The sequence below is a fragment of the Lissotriton vulgaris genome, chromosome 7 (genome assembly GCF_964263255.1).
Source record: "Lissotriton vulgaris chromosome 7, aLisVul1.2, whole genome shotgun sequence".
In the NCBI taxonomy this organism is placed as follows: domain Eukaryota; kingdom Metazoa; phylum Chordata; class Amphibia; order Caudata; family Salamandridae; genus Lissotriton; species Lissotriton vulgaris.
Genome location: NC_141695.1, coordinates 1,508,359,560 through 1,508,383,573, shown reverse-complemented (window position 1 = coordinate 1,508,383,573; position 24,014 = coordinate 1,508,359,560). Strand labels below are relative to the sequence as shown.

General features: G+C 50.2%; 1 protein-coding gene across 2 annotated transcripts in view; it reads left to right on the top strand.

The window, feature by feature from the left end:
• The window catches only part of GSS (glutathione synthetase), a 673,748-nt gene that overhangs the window by 458,276 nt on the left and 191,458 nt on the right, over nucleotides 1-24,014 (top strand). For both annotated transcript variants that reach the window (XM_086932359.1, XM_086932360.1), the window contains exon 10: nucleotides 10,454-10,648. In XM_086932359.1, coding sequence (XP_086788485.1) covers nucleotides 10,454-10,648 — 195 coding nt within the window. The remainder of the gene's footprint in view (nucleotides 1-10,453; nucleotides 10,649-24,014) is intronic.

Here is a 24,014-nt window from a genome sequence, read left to right as displayed (position 1 = left end):
CCGCCAGTGCGCCTTGCCGACCAGTCCACCCCGGGCCCGTCCCGGGGTGCCTGGCTGTGTGCCGCACGTGGCTGTCTGTGGTGTCCAACCGGCTGCCCGCGCCTCAGGCGCCCTCCTCCATGGCCGGCTTCCCGGGGAGGTTGAAACCCCTCCAGATCCCATCCGGGGAAATAGGGCGTGCACTGCCGGGATTCCAGGCCCCTGCTCTGGCAGGGGCCTTCCCCAGCCCCCTTAACGCTCCGGTGTTATTCTTCCGACTACGACCTCAGATTAGATGTGGCGACCCGCTATTACTAAGCGGAGGAAAAGAAACTAACCAGGATTCCCCCAGTAACAGCGAGTGAATAGGGTAGAGCCCAGCGCCAAATCCCGCCCGGCGGCGGGCGCAGGAAATGTGGCGCACAGAAGACAGAATCCCCGGCGTTGCTCTGGGGGCCCAAGTCCTTCTTATCGAGGTTCATCCCGCGGACGGTGGTCGGCCTGTAGCGGCCCCGGCGCACCGGGAACGGGTCTTCTCGGAGTCGGGTTGCCTGGGAATGCAGCCCAAAGCAGGTGGTAAAATCCATGTAAGGCTAACTACGGGCACGAGAACCGATAGCCAATAAGTACCGTAAGGGAAAGTTGAAAAGAACTTTGGAGAGAGAGTTCAAGAGGGTGTGAAACCATCAAGAGGTAAACAGGTGGGGTCGGTGCAGTCCGCCCTGAGGATTCAACACAGCAGGAAGGTCGGTGGCCCGGGAGTTCCAGATCCCATCCGCGGGACCGGTGCCAGGGCCCTACCAGGCCCCTGCAGGGCGCATTACCTCCGCGGTGGTGCACCGCGACCAGCTCCGGGTCGGCTGGGAAGGCTTTGGGGTAGCAGGTGCCCTCCTCTCCCGCCGACAGGGTTACAGCTCCCCTAGCAGCAGCTTTGCTGTGTCCGCTGGGCAGAGGTAGATTCTACCGCCTCCGTTCCCTCCCCCGGGCACCCGTTCCCGGCCGCCCCTCAGGGCCTGCTTTGGACGCAACTGTCGACTGGGACGGACTGTTCTCAGTGCGCTCCGACCGCTTCGCGCCGCCAGGCGAGAAGGCCCACGCCAGGCGTCAGGGGTCTGCGGCGATGTCGGTTACCCACCCGACACGTCTTAAAACACGGACCAAGGAGTCTAACATGTGCACGAGTCGGAGGGCCAAGCGAAACCCTGTGGCGCAATAAAGGTGAGGGCCGGCGCGCGCCGGCTGAGGTGGGATCCCGCCGTGCTTCCAGCGGCAGGCGCACCACCGGCCCGTCTTTCCCGCTCTGTAGGGGAGGTGGAGCATGAGCGTGCGTTATAGGACCCGAAAGATTGCGAACTATGCCTGGGCAGGGCGAAGCCAGAGGAAACTCTGGTGGCGGTCCGTTGCGGTCCTGACGTGCAAATCGGTTGTCCGACCTGGGGATAGGTGTGAAAGACTAATCGAACCATCGAGTAGCTGGTTCCCTCCGAAGTTTCCCTCAGGATAGCTGGCACTCGTAGCCCCCAGTTTTATCTGGTAAAGCGAATGATTAGAGGTCTTGGTGCCGAAAGAATCTCAACATCTTCTCAAATTTTAAATGGATAAGAAGCCCGGCTCGCTGGCGTGGAGCCGGGCATGGAATGCGAGTGCCTAGTAGGCCACTTTTGGTAAACAGAACTGGCGCTGCGGGATGAACCGAACGCCAGGTTATGATGCCTGATACCGACGCTCATCAGACCCCAGAAAAGGGATTGCCCAGGCGCTGACTTAAAACTTTTGCGGACCAGGGTAATCCGACTGTTTAATTCAAACAAAGCATTGCGAAGGCCCGAAGCGGGTGTTGACGCGATGTGATTCCTGCCCAGTGCTCTGAATGTCAAAGTGAAGAAATTCAATGAAGCGCGGGTAAACGGCGGGAGTAACTATGACTCTCTTAACCTATTCTCGGTTGTAGTGGCCTTTACCTCCCAGTGGTCCCGCCGGTAACTGCCTTTGTAGTGCTAGACTCTGCGTGGAGAAGCATATAGAGACAGGCCAAACAAGGTTCTATCATGGCAGCGAGCTTGATAGTGAGAAATGGCGAAGCAAACGAACCCAATTCCAGATGGGGTAGTTCCTGGAGAATAAAAACCCCATTAAGATGGCGTAAGGAGGTGCTGTCTTTCCCAGAAATCATTAACCTCCTCACCGAATTTGAGAAACCAGCACCCGCTTCAAGCAATGGTACAAGCAACAACGATTCAGATCATGATATAGGCCTTAGTTCACCCTCCGTAGCAGAAGAAGACACACCAGTAGATTTCAGCAAATCCATCGAGTTTGTGGCCACCTCAGCCAAGAATGACATTGGTACAGCAAACTTTGAAAATCTTCCCGATGTAAACGAGGTCAGCAAAGATGTAATAACAAAGAAAAGTGACTACACAAAAAAAGTCACTTATTGGAAGTACCCAAACGAAAAATATAAATGAGACTTGTGTGGAGACATATTGGGAACTTTTAAAGAACTGAGAAAACATGTCTCCAACAAGCACAAATGCTTCTATCTTAAAACGTACTGCTAAAAATGTGACAAAGAAGCATAATACCACAATATTGCATGCCATTATGCCAAATGTAAAGGAAGACCTCAAAAAGGAGAGCTGCTATTCCTGTGCAGCTTCTGTGACCTCATATATGGAACAAAAATTGGTGTTTCTCAACATACTCGGCATGCGCATCCAAGAGCGCAAAATGAGGTTAGACTAGCAGCTCTAGCAAGCAGCAAACCGTCAAAATTATGGTCACAGGAAGAAATACTGCTACTAGCAGAATTGGAAAAAGTATATGAAAATAAGTGGAATATTAATGCGCTGATGGTCCCACATTTTGACAATAAAAACAGAAAACAAATTGCAGAAAAAAGAAGAGATAGAAGAGATAAAAGCAAAAAATCCGGAAAAGATGTACTTCAAGCATCAAATGTTTCTGAAAATGACTCTTGCGATGAACCAGAGGTTACAAAGGAAGTAAAAACAGAAAAGCGCAGCCACTTTATCAATCGCAAACGTGCGCAAAAAATCAAGAACTTTGATGAGCTGGAAGACAAAATCACAGAAATCGAGAAGTACACCTAAAACGTAGAGCAACACGATGCTGCTATGGATCTGATGGATGAGGTAGTGACTTATATCGCAGAAAACACCATTGATATAAGTCCTACACCAGCAAGTGTACCAACAAATGAACCAGCAAGTGAACTCAATAATGACCCCACGAACTCTGCTCAAGATGAGCACCAGAATGCCTCAGTAGGGAACAAGATAACAAAAAAGACAAGAAAAACGGAAGGCTTAATCGGACGCACAAGGAAAATTATGCCAAAGCAAAGAGCAGCTAAAGACTAAAAGAAAACTGCCAGGATTATCACTGATGGGGCAGAAGATACCACTTGCCAAATCAGTGCTGATGAAATCTTTCAATACTATAAAAATATAAGTGAGAAAGAAAATAAGAAAAATCCTAATTTCATGCTGATTGATCGGATACCAGAGGATTACGAAATTAGAAATCTATGTCAAGAAAAAACACTGCTCGAAATAACTCTTGCCTTCGAGAACTCCAATTTAAAGAAAGCAGTGGGGCCTGATAAGATTGGTATGAATGACTTGTATAAAGTGTACAGCAGGCAACCAAGACTGCTGCCAGAATTCTATCGTCTTGGTTGTTGATGAGAAGATTACCAGAAATTATCAAAAATAACCAATCAATTTTGATACCAAAGAATGTACCGATTAGTGAACTTAAAAAAATCAGCAACTGGCTTCCAATTACCATCGGTACTGCATTCATGAAGTTATTCGCAAAAATACTAACTAAAAGACTCATTTTTTGTTGAATTGAATACAAGACAAAAAGGCTTCATGAAGGTGAGAGGTTGTCTCGAGAATCTGACTCTTCTGCAAAATATCATAAAGGGAGCACGAAAAAACAGTCATTCATTAGCAGTTGTGTTCATAGATATATCGAAAGCCTTCGACTCTGTCAGCCCTGGTCCCATTATACAGAGTCTTGCAAGGCAAAGGGTTCTATCATACATCAGAGACATAATAAAGGATAAGTACACTGACTCAACAACATCTTTCAAGTGAAAGAACAAGGAAGCAACTCCTGAAATAACAATGAAATCTGGGGTCAAACAAAGTGGTTTTTTATCCCCACTACTATTTAACATTGCCATGGATCCTCTGATCTGTGATCTTCAGAAAAGCGGCAAGGGCTTTACATTTGGATCAGATTGTCTTATTGAGCAAATCACCGCTCTCGCCTTTGCCGATGACATCGCAGTACTCAGTAGTACCTGGGAAGGAATGAGTACAAATCTGAAAATCATTGAAAAGTTCAGTAAAAACTACAGGATTAAAACTTAATGTGAAAAAAACACATGGATTTTTTATATCAGTCACCATAAAGAGAAAATCCTGATTAACAACTGTAAACCATGGCAATTTGAAAAAGAAAATATTGAAAATATTCCTCCTGGAGAAAGTGAGAGATACCTCGATTGAACTTTGATCCACACACTGGTCATACAAGCAACAACAAAATTAATGAGGTTCTTGTCAATTGGGCTCAAAAACTTGATAATCTACCAATTGTTCCCACGCAGAAAATAGAAATTTTGTGTCAGTACTTGGTACCTAAACGATCATTCAAATTGGAAATGACAGGAACAGAAGCAACAACTTTAAATGTTCTGGATCAAACAATAAAAAAGTATGTCAAACACTTTCTAAACCTTACTGCATACACATCTGATGGTCTCCTATATTCGAAAAGATCATTTGGGGGCCTCAGTATACCAAAACTATGTACTCAAAGTGGTCTCAATAAAATCAATAGTTTATTGTATCTCAGGGCAGATCCAGACCTGTACATAGCTCATTCATTCATCTATGCAGGAGAAGATATGAATGAAAAAATTGATAACATCATCAAAACACACAAACTCAATATTTTAGGCAGTAGGTTTCTGAGCTATGATTTGAATTTGTTAGCAACATATGATTGGAGAAAAGAAGAGTTTGAGAAATGGGCAAATCTCCCTGTCCAAGGTGAAGGTATAAAATACTTTGCAAGTGATCCAACCTCAAACTTCTGGATCAGCAAGCATAACAAAATGAAAGAAAACCAGTACATAGCTGCGCTGATGTTAAGAGCAAATGTTTTATATACCTGAGAAACCATCACTAGGGGAAGAAATCGTGCATTTGCTACATGTAGCTATTTGAATGATGTTTGTGAAACAATTTCTCAAATTTCAGGCGCATGTACTAAAACTAAGGACATTAGGATAAAAAGACATAACAAAATTCTGGAATTGCTCATTGATAGAGCAAAAAGGTGTGGTTGGATGGCATATAGGGAACCTCATATTAAGAATAATCAAGGAGAACTACGAAAACCAGATGTAGTATTTACCAAAAATAGTACAGCTGTAGTGATTGATGTTTCAATTCGTTATGAAAATTCTCAGAATTCCCTTGAATTAGCGTTTTAAAGTAAAGTGAAATACTATCAGGATCTGTCACAGCAAATCAAAGATCTCACAAAATGCAACACTGTAAAATGTCATGGCTTTATTGTTGGATGTCGTGGTATTTGGCCTCAATGTAATGATGTTGTTCTGGCTGATTTAGGTCTGCAAATGTCATTCCCATTCAAGAAAAATGTTTGCCTGACTACTTTATTGGACACTCTTAAAATGAGCCAAATATTCATGGACAATTTATTATCAAGCTTATACTGAGATGTACACTTTCTTGCAGCACATGTCACCCTTATAAAGCATAATGTTTTAACATATAGGTTTATAGTTGACACAAGATTTAGTATAGATGTGAATTTTATAGATGTGAATTTTTTTTAGATGTGCTTTTTTCTAATTAGATGTGCAATTTGTAGATGTGTATTTTTTTTTAAAAACAAATGTGTGCTTATAACAATTTAGATTTAGTTGTGTACATCATACTTATTGACATGTCTTAAATGATGAATAGGTCTCAAATAATCGCATACACATAATTATCACACATTGATTATTGATGTCCTGCTAATCACATTTTAATTTCTCAGGACTGTTCGTAGACAATTTTAAAATTGTTGGAATAGTACTGCAGGGTGTACTATCTCTGGCCTATACGTGGTCCCAGTTTCAGTGAGGACAGCGTTCAGTGTGGCTTTATTCCTGAGCGAAAGAATGTTGTATTGTTGGAAGCAAAACCGAATTGACGCTGATGGGCAGCATAATAACCCAGAATGAGCCACCGTGAGGTGGTACAGATAGCCAAATGCCTTGTCATCTAATTAGTGACGCACAAGAATGGATGAACGGGATTCTCACTGTCCCTACCTACTATCTAGCAAAACCACAGCCAAGGGAATGGGCTTGGCAGAATCCACGGGCAAAAAAACACTACTCTTATTGTTTTTTCATTTACCCGGTGAGGCGGAGGGCGAGCCCCGCGGACTCTCGCTTCTGGCTCCAAGCGCCCGGCGCCCGCCGGGTGCAACCAGCTCTGGGGACAGTGGCAGGTGGGGAGTTTGACTGGGGCGGTACACCTGTCAAATGATAACGCAGGCGTCCTAAGGCGAGCTCAGGGAGGACAGAAACCTCCTGCGGAGCAGAAGGGCAAAAGCGGGGCCTCACGATCCTTCTGACTTTTTGGGTTTCAAGCAGGAGGTGTCAGAAAAGTTACCACAGGGATAACTGGCTTGTGGCGGCCAAGCTTTCATAGCAACGTCGCTTTTTGATCCTTCGATGTCAGCTCTTCCTATCATTGTGAAGCAGAATTCACCAAGCGTTGGATTGTTCACCCACTAATAGGGAAAGTGAGCTGGGTTTACACCGTCGTGAGACAGTTTAGTTTTACCCTACTGATGTTGTGTTGTTGCAATAGTAATCCTGCTCAGTACGAGAGGAACCGCAGGTTCAGACATTTAGAGTATGTGCTTGGCTGAGGAGCCAATGGGACAAAGCTATCATCTGTGGGATTATGATTGAATGCCTCTAAGTCAGAATCCCCCCATAAACTGTAACGATACTGCAGTGCCGTGGAGTCTCGGTTGGCCTGGAATTCGTAGACCTGATTATGGGTCAGGGTTTCGTAAGTAGCAGAGCAGCTACCTTGCAGCGATCTATTGAGTCATCCTCTGAGCCAAGCTTTTGTCTCTCCGTGCGTGTGCGCCCGCGGACGCCCTCCTCCACCACACCCAGGGGTGGGTCTCTCCGCTGCTGGGCTGGCTGGAGGGACACCGAGGGGGTAACGCCAGCCTGCGGCAGGTTGCCTCCACCACATGCCCTCCCACAGGGGCCTCCCCCTCCCGTCCCTGCCCCACCGGAGTGCGGTGACGGGGGCCACCATCCCTTGCGGGTTGGCAGGGTGACCAGATGGCCCAGGCCAGCCTGGCCTCCCCTTCCCGCTGCTCCCGGGCAAGTCGAGCAGCCACCCAGGGGAAGGAGCCTAGAGAGTGGCTGCCTCGGTGCAGCTGACCATCCTCTTCGGACTGCAAGGGCGACTGGGTACAGCACCCTCCCAGGCCATCTGGGTGCTGGGTCGTCCCGGGCCATCTGGTCGCCTGGCCGGGTGACCAGAGGGCCTTGCGAGCTGGGCGACCAGAGGCCCCTGCGGGCTGGGCGACCAGAGGGCCCTGCGGGCTGGGCGACCAGAGGGCCCTGCGGGCTGGGCGACCAGAGGGCCCTGCGGGCTGGGCGACCAGAGGGCCCTGCGGGCTGGGCGAACAGATGGCCCTGCGGGCTGGGCGAACAGATGGCCCTGCGGGCTGGGCGACCAGATGGCCCTGCGGGCTGGGCGACCAGATGGCCCTGCGGGCTGGGCGACCAGATGGCCCTGCGGGCTGGGCGACCAGATGGCCCTGCGGGCTGGGCGACCAAATGGCCCTGCCGGCTGGCGGCCGGGCGAACTCCAACTTTTGTCCTTTCACTAAACTTCTGTAAGCCCCCTATGTGGGGGCTTAATAGTCGAGAAAAATGGGCTCCCCGGGCAGGCAGTTGAGGAGAGGACGTGGCCTGGATTTAACTCTCCTTAGTTTCGGCCGAGGGTCTGAGTGCTGGAGACAAGGGTCCACCGGGCACTCTGGGAGGCTCTCCCCGGCCTGGCTAGGGTTCGGAAGCTGGGCCGTTGCCTAGGCTTGAGCTCTGTCCGGAAGGCCATGGGGTGCTGGAGCCTCCTTATGCCGGTAAACAAGCAGAGGGTCCGGTGCCGGGGACAGGGTTCCACAGTGTCCCCTGGGAGGCTCTCTCCTGCCTGGCTAGGGTTCGGAAGCTGGGCCCGCACCTGGGGCTTGAGCTCCGACCTGCAAGCTAGCCAAGGTTATGGGCTTTCATCTGGGGCAAGGGAGGCTCTCCCTGGCCTGGCTAGGGTTCAGAAGCAGGACCCAGGGCTTGAGCTCTGTCCAGCAGGCCATGGGGTGCTGGAGCCCCCGTCCTGCAAGCCAGCCGAGGGTCTGTGCGCTGGGGACGGTGGGTCCATCGGGCCTGGGGGGCTCTCCCTGGCCTGGCTAAGGTTTGGAAGCCGGGACCGGGCCAGGGGCTTGAGCTCCGTCCAGAGGGCCCCGGGGTGCTGGAGCCCCACGTCCTGCAAGCCAGCTGAGGGTCTAGGCACTGGGGTCCATCGGGGCCTTAGGAGGCACTCCCCGGCCTGGCTAGAGTTGGAATCTGGAACCGGGCCCGGGGCTTTAGCTCTGTCTTGCGGGCCCCGGAGTGCTGGAGCCACGTCCAGCAAGACAGCTGAGGTTCCGGATGCTGGGGGTCCATCGAGGCCTGGGGAGACGCCTGGCATGGGTTCGGAAGCTAAGACCGGGCCCGGGGCTTGAGCTCCGTCAGGAGGGTCCCGGGCTGCTGGAGCCCGCCGTACTGCAAGCCAGTAGAGGGTCTGGGCGCTGGAGTCCATCGGGGCCTGGGAAGGCACTCCCCGGCCTGGCTAGGGTGCGGAAGCTGGGACAGGGCCCTGGGCTTGAGCTCCTTCCGGCGGGTACCGGGGTGCTGGAGCCCCCGGCCCTGCAAGCCAGTCGAAGTTCCGGGTGCTGGGGTTCATCGGGGCCTGGGGAGGCTCTCCCTGGCCTGTCTAGGGTTCGGAAGCTGAGCCCCCAAGCCCGCCAAGAGCAGGCAAGATTCCTTCCGTTAAGGCACCGTTCGGGCAGATGCGAGCGGGCGAGTGGATTTGTCGAGCCCTGCATAGGACCTTTGTGTTTTTTCTTGTGCTGAATTAAAGGCAACATATTCCTTTACCTCCTTTCTCACTACTCCCACAAGTAATTCACCCATTCTTTTGCTTAACTTCTCAGCTATAACCATAAAAGCTTTGTTAACATATATCTTAATCTTTTCCTGCAGACGTTTTTATTATCTCCATTTGACATCTTAATCAGAATGACAAACACTAAAACACTCGACCTCCAGTATAACCCCACGAAATGTTGATATTTTTTACTAACATTAACCAAACTGCACCCTTTCCTGCCCAGATCTAAAATGCTTTTCTGTCAAAAGCTAAGCATATACTATGTTGTGCTTTGAATTACCTCAAAAGGCTCATCCGTTCTGTCACTCGATGAACTCCTAAAAACTCCAAAGCATAGCACAGTAGTTTCACCTTTCCTCAAATCACTCTTCCCCAATCCACCAAAATGGCCACCCGATGCATGGATAAGCAGGCGTGTGCAATCTGCTAGTCACAGGTAAACATTTAGTGCCTGCAGTCACTACGCTGGCCTCCATGTGCGACTCAGGCTCCTGCGCTGAAAGTAAATACCGCCTCCTCTGTCCTATAAAATGACCACCTGACGCACACACTAAAGCGTGTGCAGCGCCTGAATAAGATCAAACCGCAAAAGTCACAGCCTACAAAGTTTGTGCTGATCACAACACAACTCAACTAGCGCATGAGCTTCCCTTGCTCCTTCACAACCCTTATTCGTGGGAAACCGTTAACCTGGTAAGCCTCCTTCAAATACTCATGATGGGAACTGATGCCATAAAATCTGGTACGAAGCTCATCCTATCCCAAAGCACACAGTCTTACACAACCTTATTGACGAATGCTTTCACACACAAAAAAAGATGCTGACAATCTTACTTCCCACTTGATACATGAAGTAACATATAAAGTACCTTTAAAATCATGAGAACATACTAAATTATCTGTCCAGGAGCATAACAAAAGAAGAAATATGTATATGCAGGTTTGTTGTTTTAAAGCAGGTTCTGGAATGTTGGTTTATAATTACATTGTACTGCACACCAAGTGAAGATGTGTTTATGTTAAAAACTCTGGCTATGCCAAATGTACTAATTGAAATGAACTTATCCTATCCAACAGCTCCTTTACTAAATCCAAACAAAAGGTAAATGTAGAAGGCTAGTGTTTTACTCCCTCAACACTGGAAGTAAGGCTGATAATCTTCTCTTATGTTTTAGGGCTGGCAGGCTCGGTTGCTGATGGAACGGTCCAAAGCTGTCAAATGCCCGGATATTGCTACGCAGCTGGCTGGCACCAAAAAGGTGCAGCAAGAACTGAGTAGAACAGGTGCTTTAGAGAGATTTCTTTCAAGCAGTCCTCAGGCTATATCTCGGATGCGGTGCACATTTGCAGGCCTTTATTCTCTGGATGAAGTAAGTCAAACTTTCCTACTAAACATTGTTACATGTATAAGAAAGTGAGTAAAAACATTCATAAAGTGTACTTAACAGATTTCTCAATTCCTCTATGTTGTTCAGCTCACACTGAGTTTTTGTGGAGAATTTAAATTGCATATAGTTTAGGAGTGTAGAGAACAACACAAAAACACACTGGCGTACGTCGAATATTAGTACATTTTAGTCCAAAGAGTTAGAATGGTAGTGGTACTAATGGAAAGCTCAACTTTAAAATCCAGTAGGAGGGGATATATCTTAATTAATGTTTTCATGGAGATAAGGAGATGAGCCTATGATTCATTAAAATTCTAAGCAGTCACTGTTGTTACTGTACAGAAAAAAGTTGCTTCGCTTGAGGTGGTTCAGCGGGGTCTGGCGACGCGGGTGGAAGATGCAGAGGGCCGGGCCAGATGGAATAATCTCCACTTTATTGGTTTCCCCAAAGGCTTCGAAGGGAGAGGCATGGAGCGGTTTCTTACCAATTGGCTGGAGAGCTGGCTTCCCCCGGAGTCCCCATCCCGCTGCTTTGTGGTGGAACTTGCCCATAGGGCTCTGACGCAGAAGCCGCCACCGGGAGCACAGCTGAGGCCTGTTATAGCCAAACTATTGAACTATCACAATCGTGACGTTATCCTGAAACAGGCCAGAGCCAAGGAGCCACTAATGCATGACAATGCCCGCATTCTTGTCTTCCCTGACTATACGAGGCTAGTCCAACAAAAGAGACAGTTGTTCTTGGCAGCTCTAAGGCTCGTCTACGAGATTTGAAGCTCCCCTATGCCTTGTTATAACCAGCCAGACTGCGTGTGATCTGCCAGTCACACGCTCACTTCTTTGATTTGCCAGAGGATGTTTTTCACTGGACAGATGAGATAGTAAAAGTTCGACCCCACACGTTGTCCAGGAGGGAATCGGACTCATCAACCAGTGATGTGGTTCGTAAGCCACCAAAGCCCAGAACCAAAGGGAGCAGACGCTCCAGGTCCAGACGTTGATCTCAAACCTGCAATGACCCTCACTGAGCCGCACCGAGGCCTCAGCAGGGGGCCTCAGCCTCCTAGATGTTCTGGGGACCGCCCTCCAGGTGGGGTCTTTAGACACTACTTGCCTAGACCGGAGAAGCCCGTATGAGGGCCAGAACCTTTGCCGGACCTTGCTGGACAGAGGGAGCGCTTGCTGGAAGTTGGAGATCCATTGGTGGGGGTTGGCCGGGTACTCCAGTTGGGGTCCGCAGGCCACCTCTACCGCGACAAATACTTCAGCGGTTTTGAGGTATAGTGAGGGGGGCAGTTGAGTTGTTTTTGTTCTCTGATTGCACTATGTCACATTTGTACAGAGCCCGCACGCACACACCGAATGCTTATCCTTCCATCTGTAGTTGTAGATGGGGCCTTCAATGACAGTCCCACCAAATAGACAGCGAGTTCACCCCGGTATTCTCGGGGTAGTGAGCTGGAATGTATGGGGGTATTCGACAAAGTCAAAAGAGGGGCCATACTCCAGCAGGCCAAGCGCGCACATGCGGATATCCTTATGTTGCAGGAGACATATTTAATGGGGACAAAGGCACTATGCTTCCTCCTCAATGGCTTTATCCAAGTGTTCCACTCTGAGTTCATAAGGGGATGCGGTGGGGTGGGGATACTGATCCACCGCAGGGTTCCATATCGGCATAATATAACATGGACGTATACCCAGGGGAGATATCTCTTCCTGAGCGGTACCATCTATGAGGAGCAGGTGCTTTTGGGGTGTGTATATGCCCCTTCGCCGCTAGCATGGGTGTTGGTTGAGCGACTCATGATCCTGTGGGCAGATATGCCAGACAGGCTATCTATAGTAGGGGGGTGATTGGAATGATGTAATGGATATGGCCAGGGACAGGTGGTGACAGGGGGGCCGCTCCGTTGTTTGTAAGACCACTAAATTGTACTCCCTGGTTTTGGAACTGGGCTGGGATGTTCCCTGCCGTCGTTTGCACAGGGAGGAACGGGAGTACAGGTATCTCTTGGTGGTACATGATTCATACTCCCGGCTAGACTATCTATTTGTACCTTTGGGAGTGGCGGGCAGAGTGGTGGCGGACGATATTCTTCCACGGGCCTGTCTTACCACTCGCTGGTAGCTCTCATTTTCAGCTGGGCCCGATGTGGCAGCCCTTTAGATGGCGCCTATCAGTTTGGAATTTTCAGAATGAGGAATATAGGGTGCATATTGAGCAACCGCTTGAGAATTACCTGGATCTTAATGTGGTATCGTGGAAGAGGCCGAACCCCTGTGGGAGGCAATAAAACCCACCATACGGGGTATTGACATTTCCTTCTGCTGTGCTGCTCGCAGAGCTAGAAGGGAGTCAGTCCAGATATCTGAGGCCACTTTTATAGAGCTCGAGGGCCGCCATCTTGCTAGGGGTTCCAGGTTAGCGGTCTAGCTGCCCTGCTCTCCCGCCCTTGCAAGCTTAAAATGACACCACCCACAAGGTGGCGCAGCGGACGCGCGCAGCGGGCGCGCCAAAGGCAAGCCCGTCTGCGCTTATCCGCGTCCGTCCGCGCCAGACCGGGCCAAGGGCCAGGACTTCCTGCCCCACTGTTCGCAGCTCCCAAACGCTACTCGCATGAAACTCTTCTTCAGCTGAGACGGCCCACACACACATCATGTCTTCACTCTCTTTCCATCGACGAGCAACTATACAATTGCTCTCACTGCCCCTATACCCTAGTTCCACCAAAAACGCCTAAGGAGCGGTCGATCAGGATGGCCCTACTCAACTGTAGCTCCCTTCCGAAACATCGTGTGGAAATAAATCTGCTCCTCCAAGATTTAGAACTAGAGGTTCTGTTCCTGACAGAAACCTGGCTATCCCCAGCCTCCGAGCCAGACATTGTCCAAGCCCTCCCACCAGGCTACCTAATTCAACGGCATGACAGGTCCTCTGGAACAGGCGGTGGAATTGCTGTTATCTACAAAAATCATCTTTCCTGCCGGTTCCTAGACAGCCCTATTCAGGACTGTGAAAATGCCCACTTTTCCATCCAAATCTCCCTGCTGAAATCACTCTCAGGCATCCTCATTTACCGCCCCCCAGGAGCACAAGGACAGTTCTGTAGCTCCTTGATGGAAGCCACCATCTCCCGGGCCTGGTCATCTCCCAATTTTACAATACTGGGAGATCTAAATCTCCACTTTGATGATCCTGCAGACAAAGTGGCAGGAGACCTAATCGTAGACCTAGCCTCCTACCACCTCCACTTGAAAAGTCATCTGTCCACCCATGTTAAGGGCCATCTTCTCGACCATCTCCGAGCTATGCACGGACGAGCCCCTCCCCATCCCTTGGTCAGACCACTGCCTAATTCCTTTCAAGTACCAACTCCGCACTGAACCCCCTGGTAGACCTCCCCCCCGCCTTCCATCAGGCCCATGGTCAAAACTGGTCACTGAAGACTGGAAACTTGAACTCGAGGCCGCGATACCAGTCCTGGAATCCGACCCAGTCCTAGCCGACCAGCACTTCTCCACCTGGATTGAAAAATCCCTAGATCTAGCTCTGCCAAAAAAAACTCTTCCCAACAAAAGGGGAACCTTTAAATCCCCCTGCTTTACTCCTGAGCTTCGCGACCTGAGGAAACAATTCAAAAAACTCGAACGCCTATGGAGGAAGGACTGGTCAAACAAGAAAAAATCAGAATGCAAATTAGCTATGCGATCCTATAAAGCGAGCCTTAAAAGCACTCAGGCGGCCTTCTTCAAAGATAAAATTCAAGCCTCCGCCACCTCCTCTAGGGAAACATACCGTATCATCAGAACTCTAATGAAAGTCCCCGACCCGCAACCCGCCTTCGACCCCTCAGGCCGAAGATGCAACGAGCTAGTAGAATTTTTCTCTACTAAGATCCTTAACATCCTAAAAACCCTCCCCTCTCCCGATTTCTACCCGGACCTTCCCCCCCAAGTCACTGCACCCAACTCCCCCTGCTTGGACTCCTTCTCCCTGCTGACTAAGGATACTCTTCCCCACTATCTTAACTTCCATTAGGAGTGGCTCCCCTACTGACCCAGCTCCTCTCAATAAACTTAAACTTGTGACTCCTACTGTGACCCCTCTCAATATCAACCTAATAAACTCCTCCCTAGGAAAAGGCATTGTCCCCCCCAACTGGAAAAGGGCCACAGTCAGAGCCCTACTAAAAAATCCCACCTTGACCCCCTAGAGCTGGGAAACTACCGACCCATCTCCCTGCTACCTGGAATCAGTAAGGTGGCGGAGAAATTTGTTAATCAACAGCTCTCCACCTTCCTAGAATCCAATAATCTCCTACATCTCTCCCAGACAGAATTCAGACCAGGTCAGGGCACCGATACTGCCCTGATAGCAGTAGTTGAAGAAGCAAGAAAGATCCTGGACGCAGGGGATTCAGCAGCAGTGATCCTGCTGGACCTCAGCGCTGCCTTCGATACGGTGGACCATGCCAGCCTCGTCCACCGGCTGAGCAGGATTGGAGTCAAGGGCCTTCTCCTGTCCTGGCTCAAATCCTTCCTGGAACACAGAACCTTTGAGGTAGCCGAAGGACATATACGGTCTAGAGCTCTACCTCTTCAATGTGGTGTCCCCCAGGGCTCCTCCTTAAGACCCACACTTTTCAACATTTATATGTCACCTCTGGAGGAAATTGTAGCACCTTTCGGCATAAATGTAATCATGTATGCTGACGACACCCAACTTGTCGTCTCCCTAAACCAGTTGGTCATTGTCAGGACAACCTATCCTCATGCCTCAAAAACATTTCCAAGTGGATGAGTGAATCGCTCCTCAAATTAAATGGGGAGAAATCAGAGATCCTATTGTTAGGTAACCAAACCAAACTCCCCACCAAACTGTTGTGGCCATCTTGTATTGGAACAACCCCCATCCCCAAAAAAGAAATAAAGAGCCTAGATGTCTGGCTCGATCAGGATCTCAACTTTCAAATACAAGCCAGGAAAACCTCTGGAATCTGCTTTGGCCTCCTGCGTACCGCACGCAAAATCCTCCCCCTCTTACCCTCTCAATCTAGGAAACTCCTCATTCAGGGCCTCATTATGTCTAGGCTAGATTATGGAAACGCTCCATACCTTGGCGCTCCAAAATCGACCATCAACAGACTACAACATGTCCAGAACGCAGCTGTTAGGCTGCTAACAGGCACTAAACACTGATGCTCTGCAAAGCCTGCCCTAAACTCTCTACATTGGCTCCCAATCCCTGAAAGAATCACTTTCAAAACCCTGTGCATCACACACAAATTCCTTCAAGACAAGGGACCCCCTATTTTGAGATCTTTGGTCAAACCGTACAAAGCCAATAGGAAGGTAAAATCCGACTTCCTCTCCCTGGCAAGCATCCCCAGAATCAGGAAAGCACGATCAGGGGGACGTCTATTTTCATATAACACCCCTAAGCTGTGGAACTCCCTACCTCTCAACATCCGTAGGGAGACCAATCTATTAACATTCCGCAAACTATTGGAAACTTGGCTTTTCCCCTAGGCCACTCTGCCACAGATGCATTCTTACAAGTCCAGCGCTGGGACGCCCACGGGCAGCCACGCGCTTTATAAATCCACTTCCAATTCCAGTTCTAGGGGGAAGCCAAGTGCGTCGCCAGCTACTGCTGGCACAGCAGACACATGTGGACCTTCTGCTGGACGAGGCCCGCCTGGTGTGGTTGGCTACCCGGAGCAGGATTTATCAGTGGGGGGATAAGTCTAGCAAGTTGCTCCATAGATTGTGCCAGGGAGTCTTGCGCCCCCAGGCTCTCCTGAGCATATCGGGCCCGGGTGGAAAGCCTCTTGGTGACCCCTCCAAGATTGCTGAAAGCTTTGCAACATTCTATACGGAACTTTATGCTCCCAGAGAATGCCTACAGGAAGACGTGATTTGCCGTTTTCTTGACGATCTTCCGGCTATGGCCTCAGCTGGGAGTATCAATTTGCACTTCTGCACCGCTTGAATATCGTCCCAAGCTTCCTGTCTTACCCGACATTGCTTTACAGAGACCTTACAGCTTCGTTGTGCATTGCAGGATCCATTTCCTCCACCTTTCCCATCGGGCGTGGCACCCGTCAAGGTTGCCCCCTATCTGTTTGCTTTGGCTATGGAACCCTTGGCTGCCTGGGTGAGGATGGATGCACAGGTGGCGGGTTTATAGTGGGCACATGGGCTTTCTGACCTCATTGCGTTAAATGCCAATGATGTGTTGTTTTTCTGATTGATGTCAATAGGACGGGTCCGCGGTTGCTTTGCATCATGCAAGTCTTTGGGGAGACATCAGGATTTTTTATGAATCCCCGCAAATCTCCCTTTTGGGTGTTGGGAGAATCGGCGTATCTAGGGCCGTGGCATTGGGCATCTGCAGTGCTGGTCACCACTGGGGGCTGAAATATTTGGGTGTGTATTTGTCTGACTCACCCATGGTGTTTGAGACCGAAATATTGCTCCCGTATGGGCACGTGTGCGGGAGGATCTTAAGGCATGGTCACATATACCTTTGTCTATTTACAGTAGATCAGCTATTTTTAAGATGGTTTCACTGCCACGCCTGCTGTATCAACTGCAAAACCACCCATATTCGATCCTTCCGGCAGGTTAATGCAGCCCTGGGGTAATTTTTGTGGGCGGGAGGAGCGCTAGGGTCGCCCTGAGGACATGTTTTCAATCGACATGCTGTGGAGAGCTGGCTACCTCAGACATTTAATCATACCATATGGCATCACACCTGCTTGTACTGAACGAGTGGTGGTATGGAGATAGAGTGGACTCGGCGTATGCAGTCGAGCGACGGTGCATGATGGATTCTACCCTACGTACCATTTTATATTTAGCACCCCTACGCAATTTCTTGCCGCCGGTCTCTAGGGTGGTGTTTCATATATGAAAGCAGGCTCTCCGTAAGATGGGGTGGTGGGTTAGGTTTACGAGGGAGACTCCCCTGTGGTATAATGGGCGATTGCCGCCGCTGGTTGGGCGATGTAATGCGGGGTCCGGTTTTGAAGACTTTTCAAGATCTCCAGCCGGACTTTCAGATGTCGAAGACCCAATTTTATAGATACCTTCAGTCCGACACGCTATCTCCCCTAGTCTTGAGGGTTTGGAGACTCTACCTGAGGTTAGTGCGATCGAGGCTAAGGTATTTATGGGAGATCTCCAGGACCATAAAATATCCCGAATTTACCAATCGCTAGTTACACATAGCTCACCCACGCTGCAGAAACTTAGAGAGGCTTGGGAGGGGGATGTGGGCCCTTTGGAGATGGAGGACTGGACGGAGGCGCTGGCCTCCCCGCGGGAGTCTGCGATTGCGGTGCGCCTGGTTCAGTTCAAGTACCTTCATCGGGTATACTATACTAGGGTCCGGCTTTGGAGGGCGGGATTGGTGGCTTTCCCCTGTGTATCTCCGATGTGAACAGGTAGAAGGGACTCAAATACACACAATATGGCACTGTGCAGCCCTAGCAAAACTTTGGAGAGGTGTTATGGAGTGTCTTATGGAAGTATTGGGTTGGGACCTCCCTTCCTCACCAAGACTGGTACTCTTGCATATTATGGTGGTTGTTGGGGGCAACATTTTTAAACGCCACCTTATGCTATTTGGTTTTACACTGGCCAAAATAGACATTGCAAAATCTTGGAAGGCATCTGTTGCGCCCTCCCTGTCCTTGGCAGACTGTGCCGAATATGAGATTGGTGGAATATCCTTTGCATTTCTAGTTGAAGTACTGGACAGTGTAGCCTTGCAGGTATAGGCTGCATTATTTGTCTTTAATTCTCTCTTAAGTGTCTATGCAGGACTTCACTGAAGTCAGCTTAAGAGATTATTTTTGATTGCTCCGGGGTCCCCGCTAATGAGCCGGACTATTCACCAGATTATGACTATAACAGAGATACCCCTACTACAGAACTGGAGTTACAGGTAAGAAACTACTCCTTCTATTCCATTGACTGCTTAATGATGGTGCACGGTGTTGCAGTCTGGTCTGTGCAGTATCGGTCTTTGCGGAAGCCAGCTTGCTTGTCTCATCACTGAGAATCAATTTGTTCCTTCATTCCTTCGTTGTTCAACAGGATGACCCTGTTGAACACTTTTTCTGGAGTGGATAGAAGTGTTATCCCGCTGTAGTTGTTGCAGTTACTCAGATCACCTTTCTTGGGGATCTTGATCAGATATTCCTCCTACCAGTCTGAGGGCACCTGTGCCTCTACCCAGATCCTTCCAAATATGGGGTAGAGCATGTCTACTGACTCTTCAGTGTCCGCTTTCAGTGCCTCTGCAGGAAGGTTACCAGGTCCTGCTGCCTTCCAATTTCTCGGGTGTTTGATCTCTTGCTGTATTTCTTCCATGGTAAGTGTTCTGCAATCAATTGGAAAGTCCTTGTCAGATGGCTGTATGTCTGGTAGAGACTGAAGGACAGGCTGGTTCAGCAGTTCTTCACAGTGCGCCACCTACCTTCTTTGTTGACCTTTGTTACTCATTATTGTCTTCCCAGCTTATTCTTTAACAGCTGGTAAGTCTAAGAAGCACAAAAGAATGTTAAAGTGTTCTTCGGTTTCCCCTAGTACACTCCATGCTTCTAGACCTTGCTCCCTCAATCTACCTGCGGAATCGGAAGACGGATCCACTCTGCGCTTCCTTCCCTGAAGCCGGAGTGACCCCGGCCTAACTTAGGGAGTTTTATGAAGCCAATGACTCCCTCTGGCGTGCCTTCGGGCTCCATGGAGCAGAGCGGTGCCCCAGCTGAGTTACCACCGTCATTTCCACTGCTTGATGCCAGCTGGGCCCTTTGGATCCATTCTTGGATCTGGACTGACGTTGAACTCTACTCTGGTTCCAGTTCCACCAGTTGACTCAGAACTTACTCACCTGTCTGACTCTGAGACGGTGTTGCCGTAACACATGTGCTGTCCGGACCACACCAATTGTCTGGTTCAGAAACGTTGCCTGTGTGGGCTACCTGGAACCTACCGCCTGTTCGACTCCAAGACGGTGCTGCCACAGCTCCATTCAGCGTCAGCAAAGGAGCCGTCCAGATAATGCCAACCATCTCATTTGTACATGCTGACTCTGTCCTTTGACAGAACCTATAGACATAAACATTCCAACTTTGGAGGTGATGATGGCAGTGTCTATGGGTTTCTGGACCCAGCTGACAAACTGGCCCAATCCTGCCCTGAGGACAGCTGGTACGAGATGCTGGGTGATTCCAGTAGACTTGACATGTTTTCAGATTCTGGGGTGGTTTCTTCCCCAGGATCCACCACAGAGGAAGGTACATCCTTCGCCATAGTGGGGAGATGGGCAGCAGAGGTCTTCAACCTGCAGCTTTCCTCCCTTGAGGTCAAGACTATGATCCTGAGTGAGATGCTTGATCTGGGGACATTCTCCTTGGGGCTTGGGCCAAATCCTAGACAGGGGTGCCCATGCACAAGATCATTGCCTGCCATCATTGCTCCACACCTCAGGACTCAGCCTTCCTCTCCCAGCATCCCTTCGACCGAGAGCCTGATGGTGCAGGCCTTAACTGCTAAAGTCAACCCTAGTGCATTCTCTACAAACTCCATCGTGCAGTGCATTCAAGAGGTTTTATAGTTTCAGGAACATGATTGTTCGAGGCATATGAGCTATTGATCGTATACTTGTGCATAGATGGCCATCTGGTGTTTGGCTCGGATGTTTGCACTTTGTTTATGTCTTGGAAGAAGTCTTTGTAGTCACAAGGTAGGTGATTCCTCCTTAGGACGATAGTGCGCATGGGCATCGACTCCATCTCCAGATTGTTTTTTTCCGCCTTCGGGTTCAGATGTGATACACTGCGGGTTGGTGTTGTTATCGAACCCCCTTCGACGCGCAGTCCCTCTCCACTCAACAGTATTATCTCGGTCGCGTTTCCATTTCCACGTGTATCTTCAACATATCATAATCCTCGACCTCGATCTTCGACGCAGGTTGTTATGCCTATCCGCGCCGACCACGCAAGCAGTCAATGGAAAGGACTCCTTTAAAAAAATGCCCCAGGTTTGGTGCTAAGTTCCCACACATGGACTTACACAAGGTTTGCAACCTCTGCCTCTCCCCAAAGCACGAAGACAAGAACTGCGAGGTCTGTTCATGTTTCAGGTTGAAGAAAACCTTCTCTGATCGTCAGGTTTGACGGCACACAATGTCTCACGGAAGCAGCTCAATTTCTGCCATCTTAAGAGCAGATCCCAATCTCCAGCGTGAACAACAAGAGGATGCAGGAGACATCTCCGTCTCCGAAGCCAACGATTCCGACGTCGAAGAACAGGCAGTCACCCTGCTCAGCGGTCCATGAGTACCAAAGGATGTGACATGCCCTTCATCGTCGGCACCGAAAACAACCTCAACGCCGAACCCTCTGTGTCGAAACAAGCAAAGGACAAGCATCTGGAACCAAAAACATCTTCGGAGCCGAAAAAACTCTCGAAGCTACAAACTCCTATATCAAAACCTAAGGAGTCCAAGACCCCACACAAAACTTCAGAGACACGGGCTAAACAGCATTCTGACCCTAAATCATCGGCACCGACAAAGGAATTGTACCTGTGCAACAGCTTCCAACATATCTTTCGGAACCAAAACAAATGACTCTTTATATAGACCCAGAGACTGGAAAAGTTGTCGCCAAGCCTCCTAAAAAGAGAAAATTGGACACTTCAGAAGATCCTGAAATACCCATGAAGCGAAAGGAGATGGGCACTAACACTACTCCTCCTCCCCCCTCTCCTTCTCCAGCTGATCCAAATCTGCTAATTTCTCCAGCACACTCCCCACAACATAATTTTTCACCACAACCACAAGATGAAGACAATGATGATAGTTATGAGGGTGGGGATGGGGATCCACATAAGGATGATGATGCACATACCATTCCACACAATTCAGATCCTTTGGGTGAATACAACACAGATCCCGACCCACACAATGACCCAGCGACTCTATCCCTCTAGGCCATCACCACCAGATGACAATATTGGATTTGCGCAACTCATTAACAGAGCTGTTCAGTACCACCGGGTACAGTTACACTCTAACCCCTCAGAAAGAAGACTTTTTACTGGAAACATTCACATCCACACAAAAGACCACACACACACTGCCAATGTTAAAAGGCATGTTAAAACATGCGCCAGAAGTTTTTAAAGACTCTGTCAGGGCCAGGATTCTTAACACCAGGGTAGACAAATAATATAATGCAGCACCCAATGACCCAGTGTACATTAAAGATCAGGTCCCTTTGTATTCTCTTGTATTGTCTAATGCATGCAAGAGAGCAAATTCACAAAGCACAGGCGACACCCCTCCTCCTGATAAGGAATCCAAGCTCATAGACGCTTCTGGAAAACACATTGCTTCACAGGCTGCAAATCATTGGCGGATTGCCTATGCCCAAGCTTTGTTGGCCAGATATGACAGAGCTCACTATGATGAGCTTAAAAAACGAATGCAACATCTTCCTGAACAATTTAAAGGCACAGCTAATCTATCTATACTAATATAATAAAGAGAGAGCCCAAACCTTTGAGGCGGGTAATCTCAGGAACCACAGCACCAATCACAACACCCAATACAGCGTTGGAAAGGGCAGTTGCAGCAGAAGGACATAGGCTATGCAGACGCCCACCATATACATTTAAAAGATAAAAGAACCGTGCCAGTAAAGTAGTCCCTTGTGGGCGTGTCTGCGTTGTGCTGTGGGCGTGTGCTGGGGGCGTGGCAAATGCTGGGGGCGTGTGGTACATTCCGGTCTTCATGCCATGTCTCATATTGTGTGCTAATCCCACCCTGCTCCCTTTAAATACCCCTGCACCCCATAATCATAACCCACCCTTACTCCATAAAATACCCCAACACGGGGGCGTGGCCAAGCTGGCGACCGGGACGGAGGTGTAGTTACGGAGCTCCTCGCCCCAATCCCCTGTAACCCCCCACAATAGCCCTAAAAATAGCACATTTGTCCCCCTCACACACCGCACGATACGGCGCGGACTCACAGCCCCGGTGTGCGGACCGGCGGAGGTGAAATCGTCCTCGCCCGCCGCCACCGCCAACAAGAGCTGGAAGGAGCCGAAGAACGGGCCTGGCGCTGGTCGGACCTGCCGCAGTCCTGAGGCCGACTGGCCCGCACGACAGGGCCGCTACTGCCGACCGGAACCGACCCTCGGCATCGGAGGCCCCCCCCCCGAGGCACTGGGGGGCCACCTGGAGAGAGCAGACGCCTCGCGGCTGAGGTACACCGCGGCCCGGACAGGCCCCAAATTTGGTTCCCGGCTTGGGCCTACACGCACTCCGGAGCCGGCGGAGAGGAGACACAGAGGCCCCGGACTGATCTAACCCGCACTGCCGGAGCGGGGACACATTAAAGGCCGGCTCGGGGCTGCTGCTCTCTTCAACAATGCGGTTGGGTCGAAGACACTGAAGCCTGCACTCGCGCGCCCGAGGCGGACTGCGGCCCGGATGCACTGTACACTAGACCCCGGCTTGGGCCTACACTGCGGCGGAGGCCGGCCGGCGGACAGCACAAAAAGAGCGTTGGGCACTACAGGGGTTTGTCCTCACTGCCCCTTCTTTCGGGAGGACCACTGACACTGCACGGCGCCCCACATCAAGGCGCCTAATCGAGGCCCCGGCCTGGGCGAGCTGAGGTGCCGGAGCCCCTGCCCGGCCGTGTGAGACCCCTTGAGAGAGGCCTACAAACCGCCTGACAACGTGGACGATCTGCGGCGCAGCAACTTTAAAGGTGAGGAGTGGGGGGTGCTCGGGGGGCCTGGTGATAGTGCCCCCGGCGGGAGGAGAGCTTTTGCCTGTCCCTTTCCAGGCCCACTAGGAACTGCTTAAGGAGACCAGGCGGGCGAAGGCCGGACCCGGGTAGCGCCGAAAGCACGTGCTGCGGGACCCCGTGGCCGGCCCCGATGGCAGTGCCTTACCCTCACCTACGCTGCTCCCTGACACTCGGGGGCGCAAATCGAGCCTCCGGTGGAGCTCGGACATACTCAAAGCTCGCTTGCACCTCGAAGTATACTACCAGGGCGAAATAGAGACTGTTACTACCTTGGGGGCCCCCATGGGTCGGGGTCTCGAGGCCCAAATTTGATGACGCACACCTAATCTACTGGGAACAAAGCTGGTCCTCATCTCACACCACAATGTCCAATACCAATCACAGAGGGGGCCGACCTGAACTACTCATGAAAACGTCCACCAAAGACGAGAAATCCCAAACACCCACATCACCATCGGCCTAGACGGCCGCTCCAACCAGGGACGCTGAAGACGCCCCTATCACAAAGT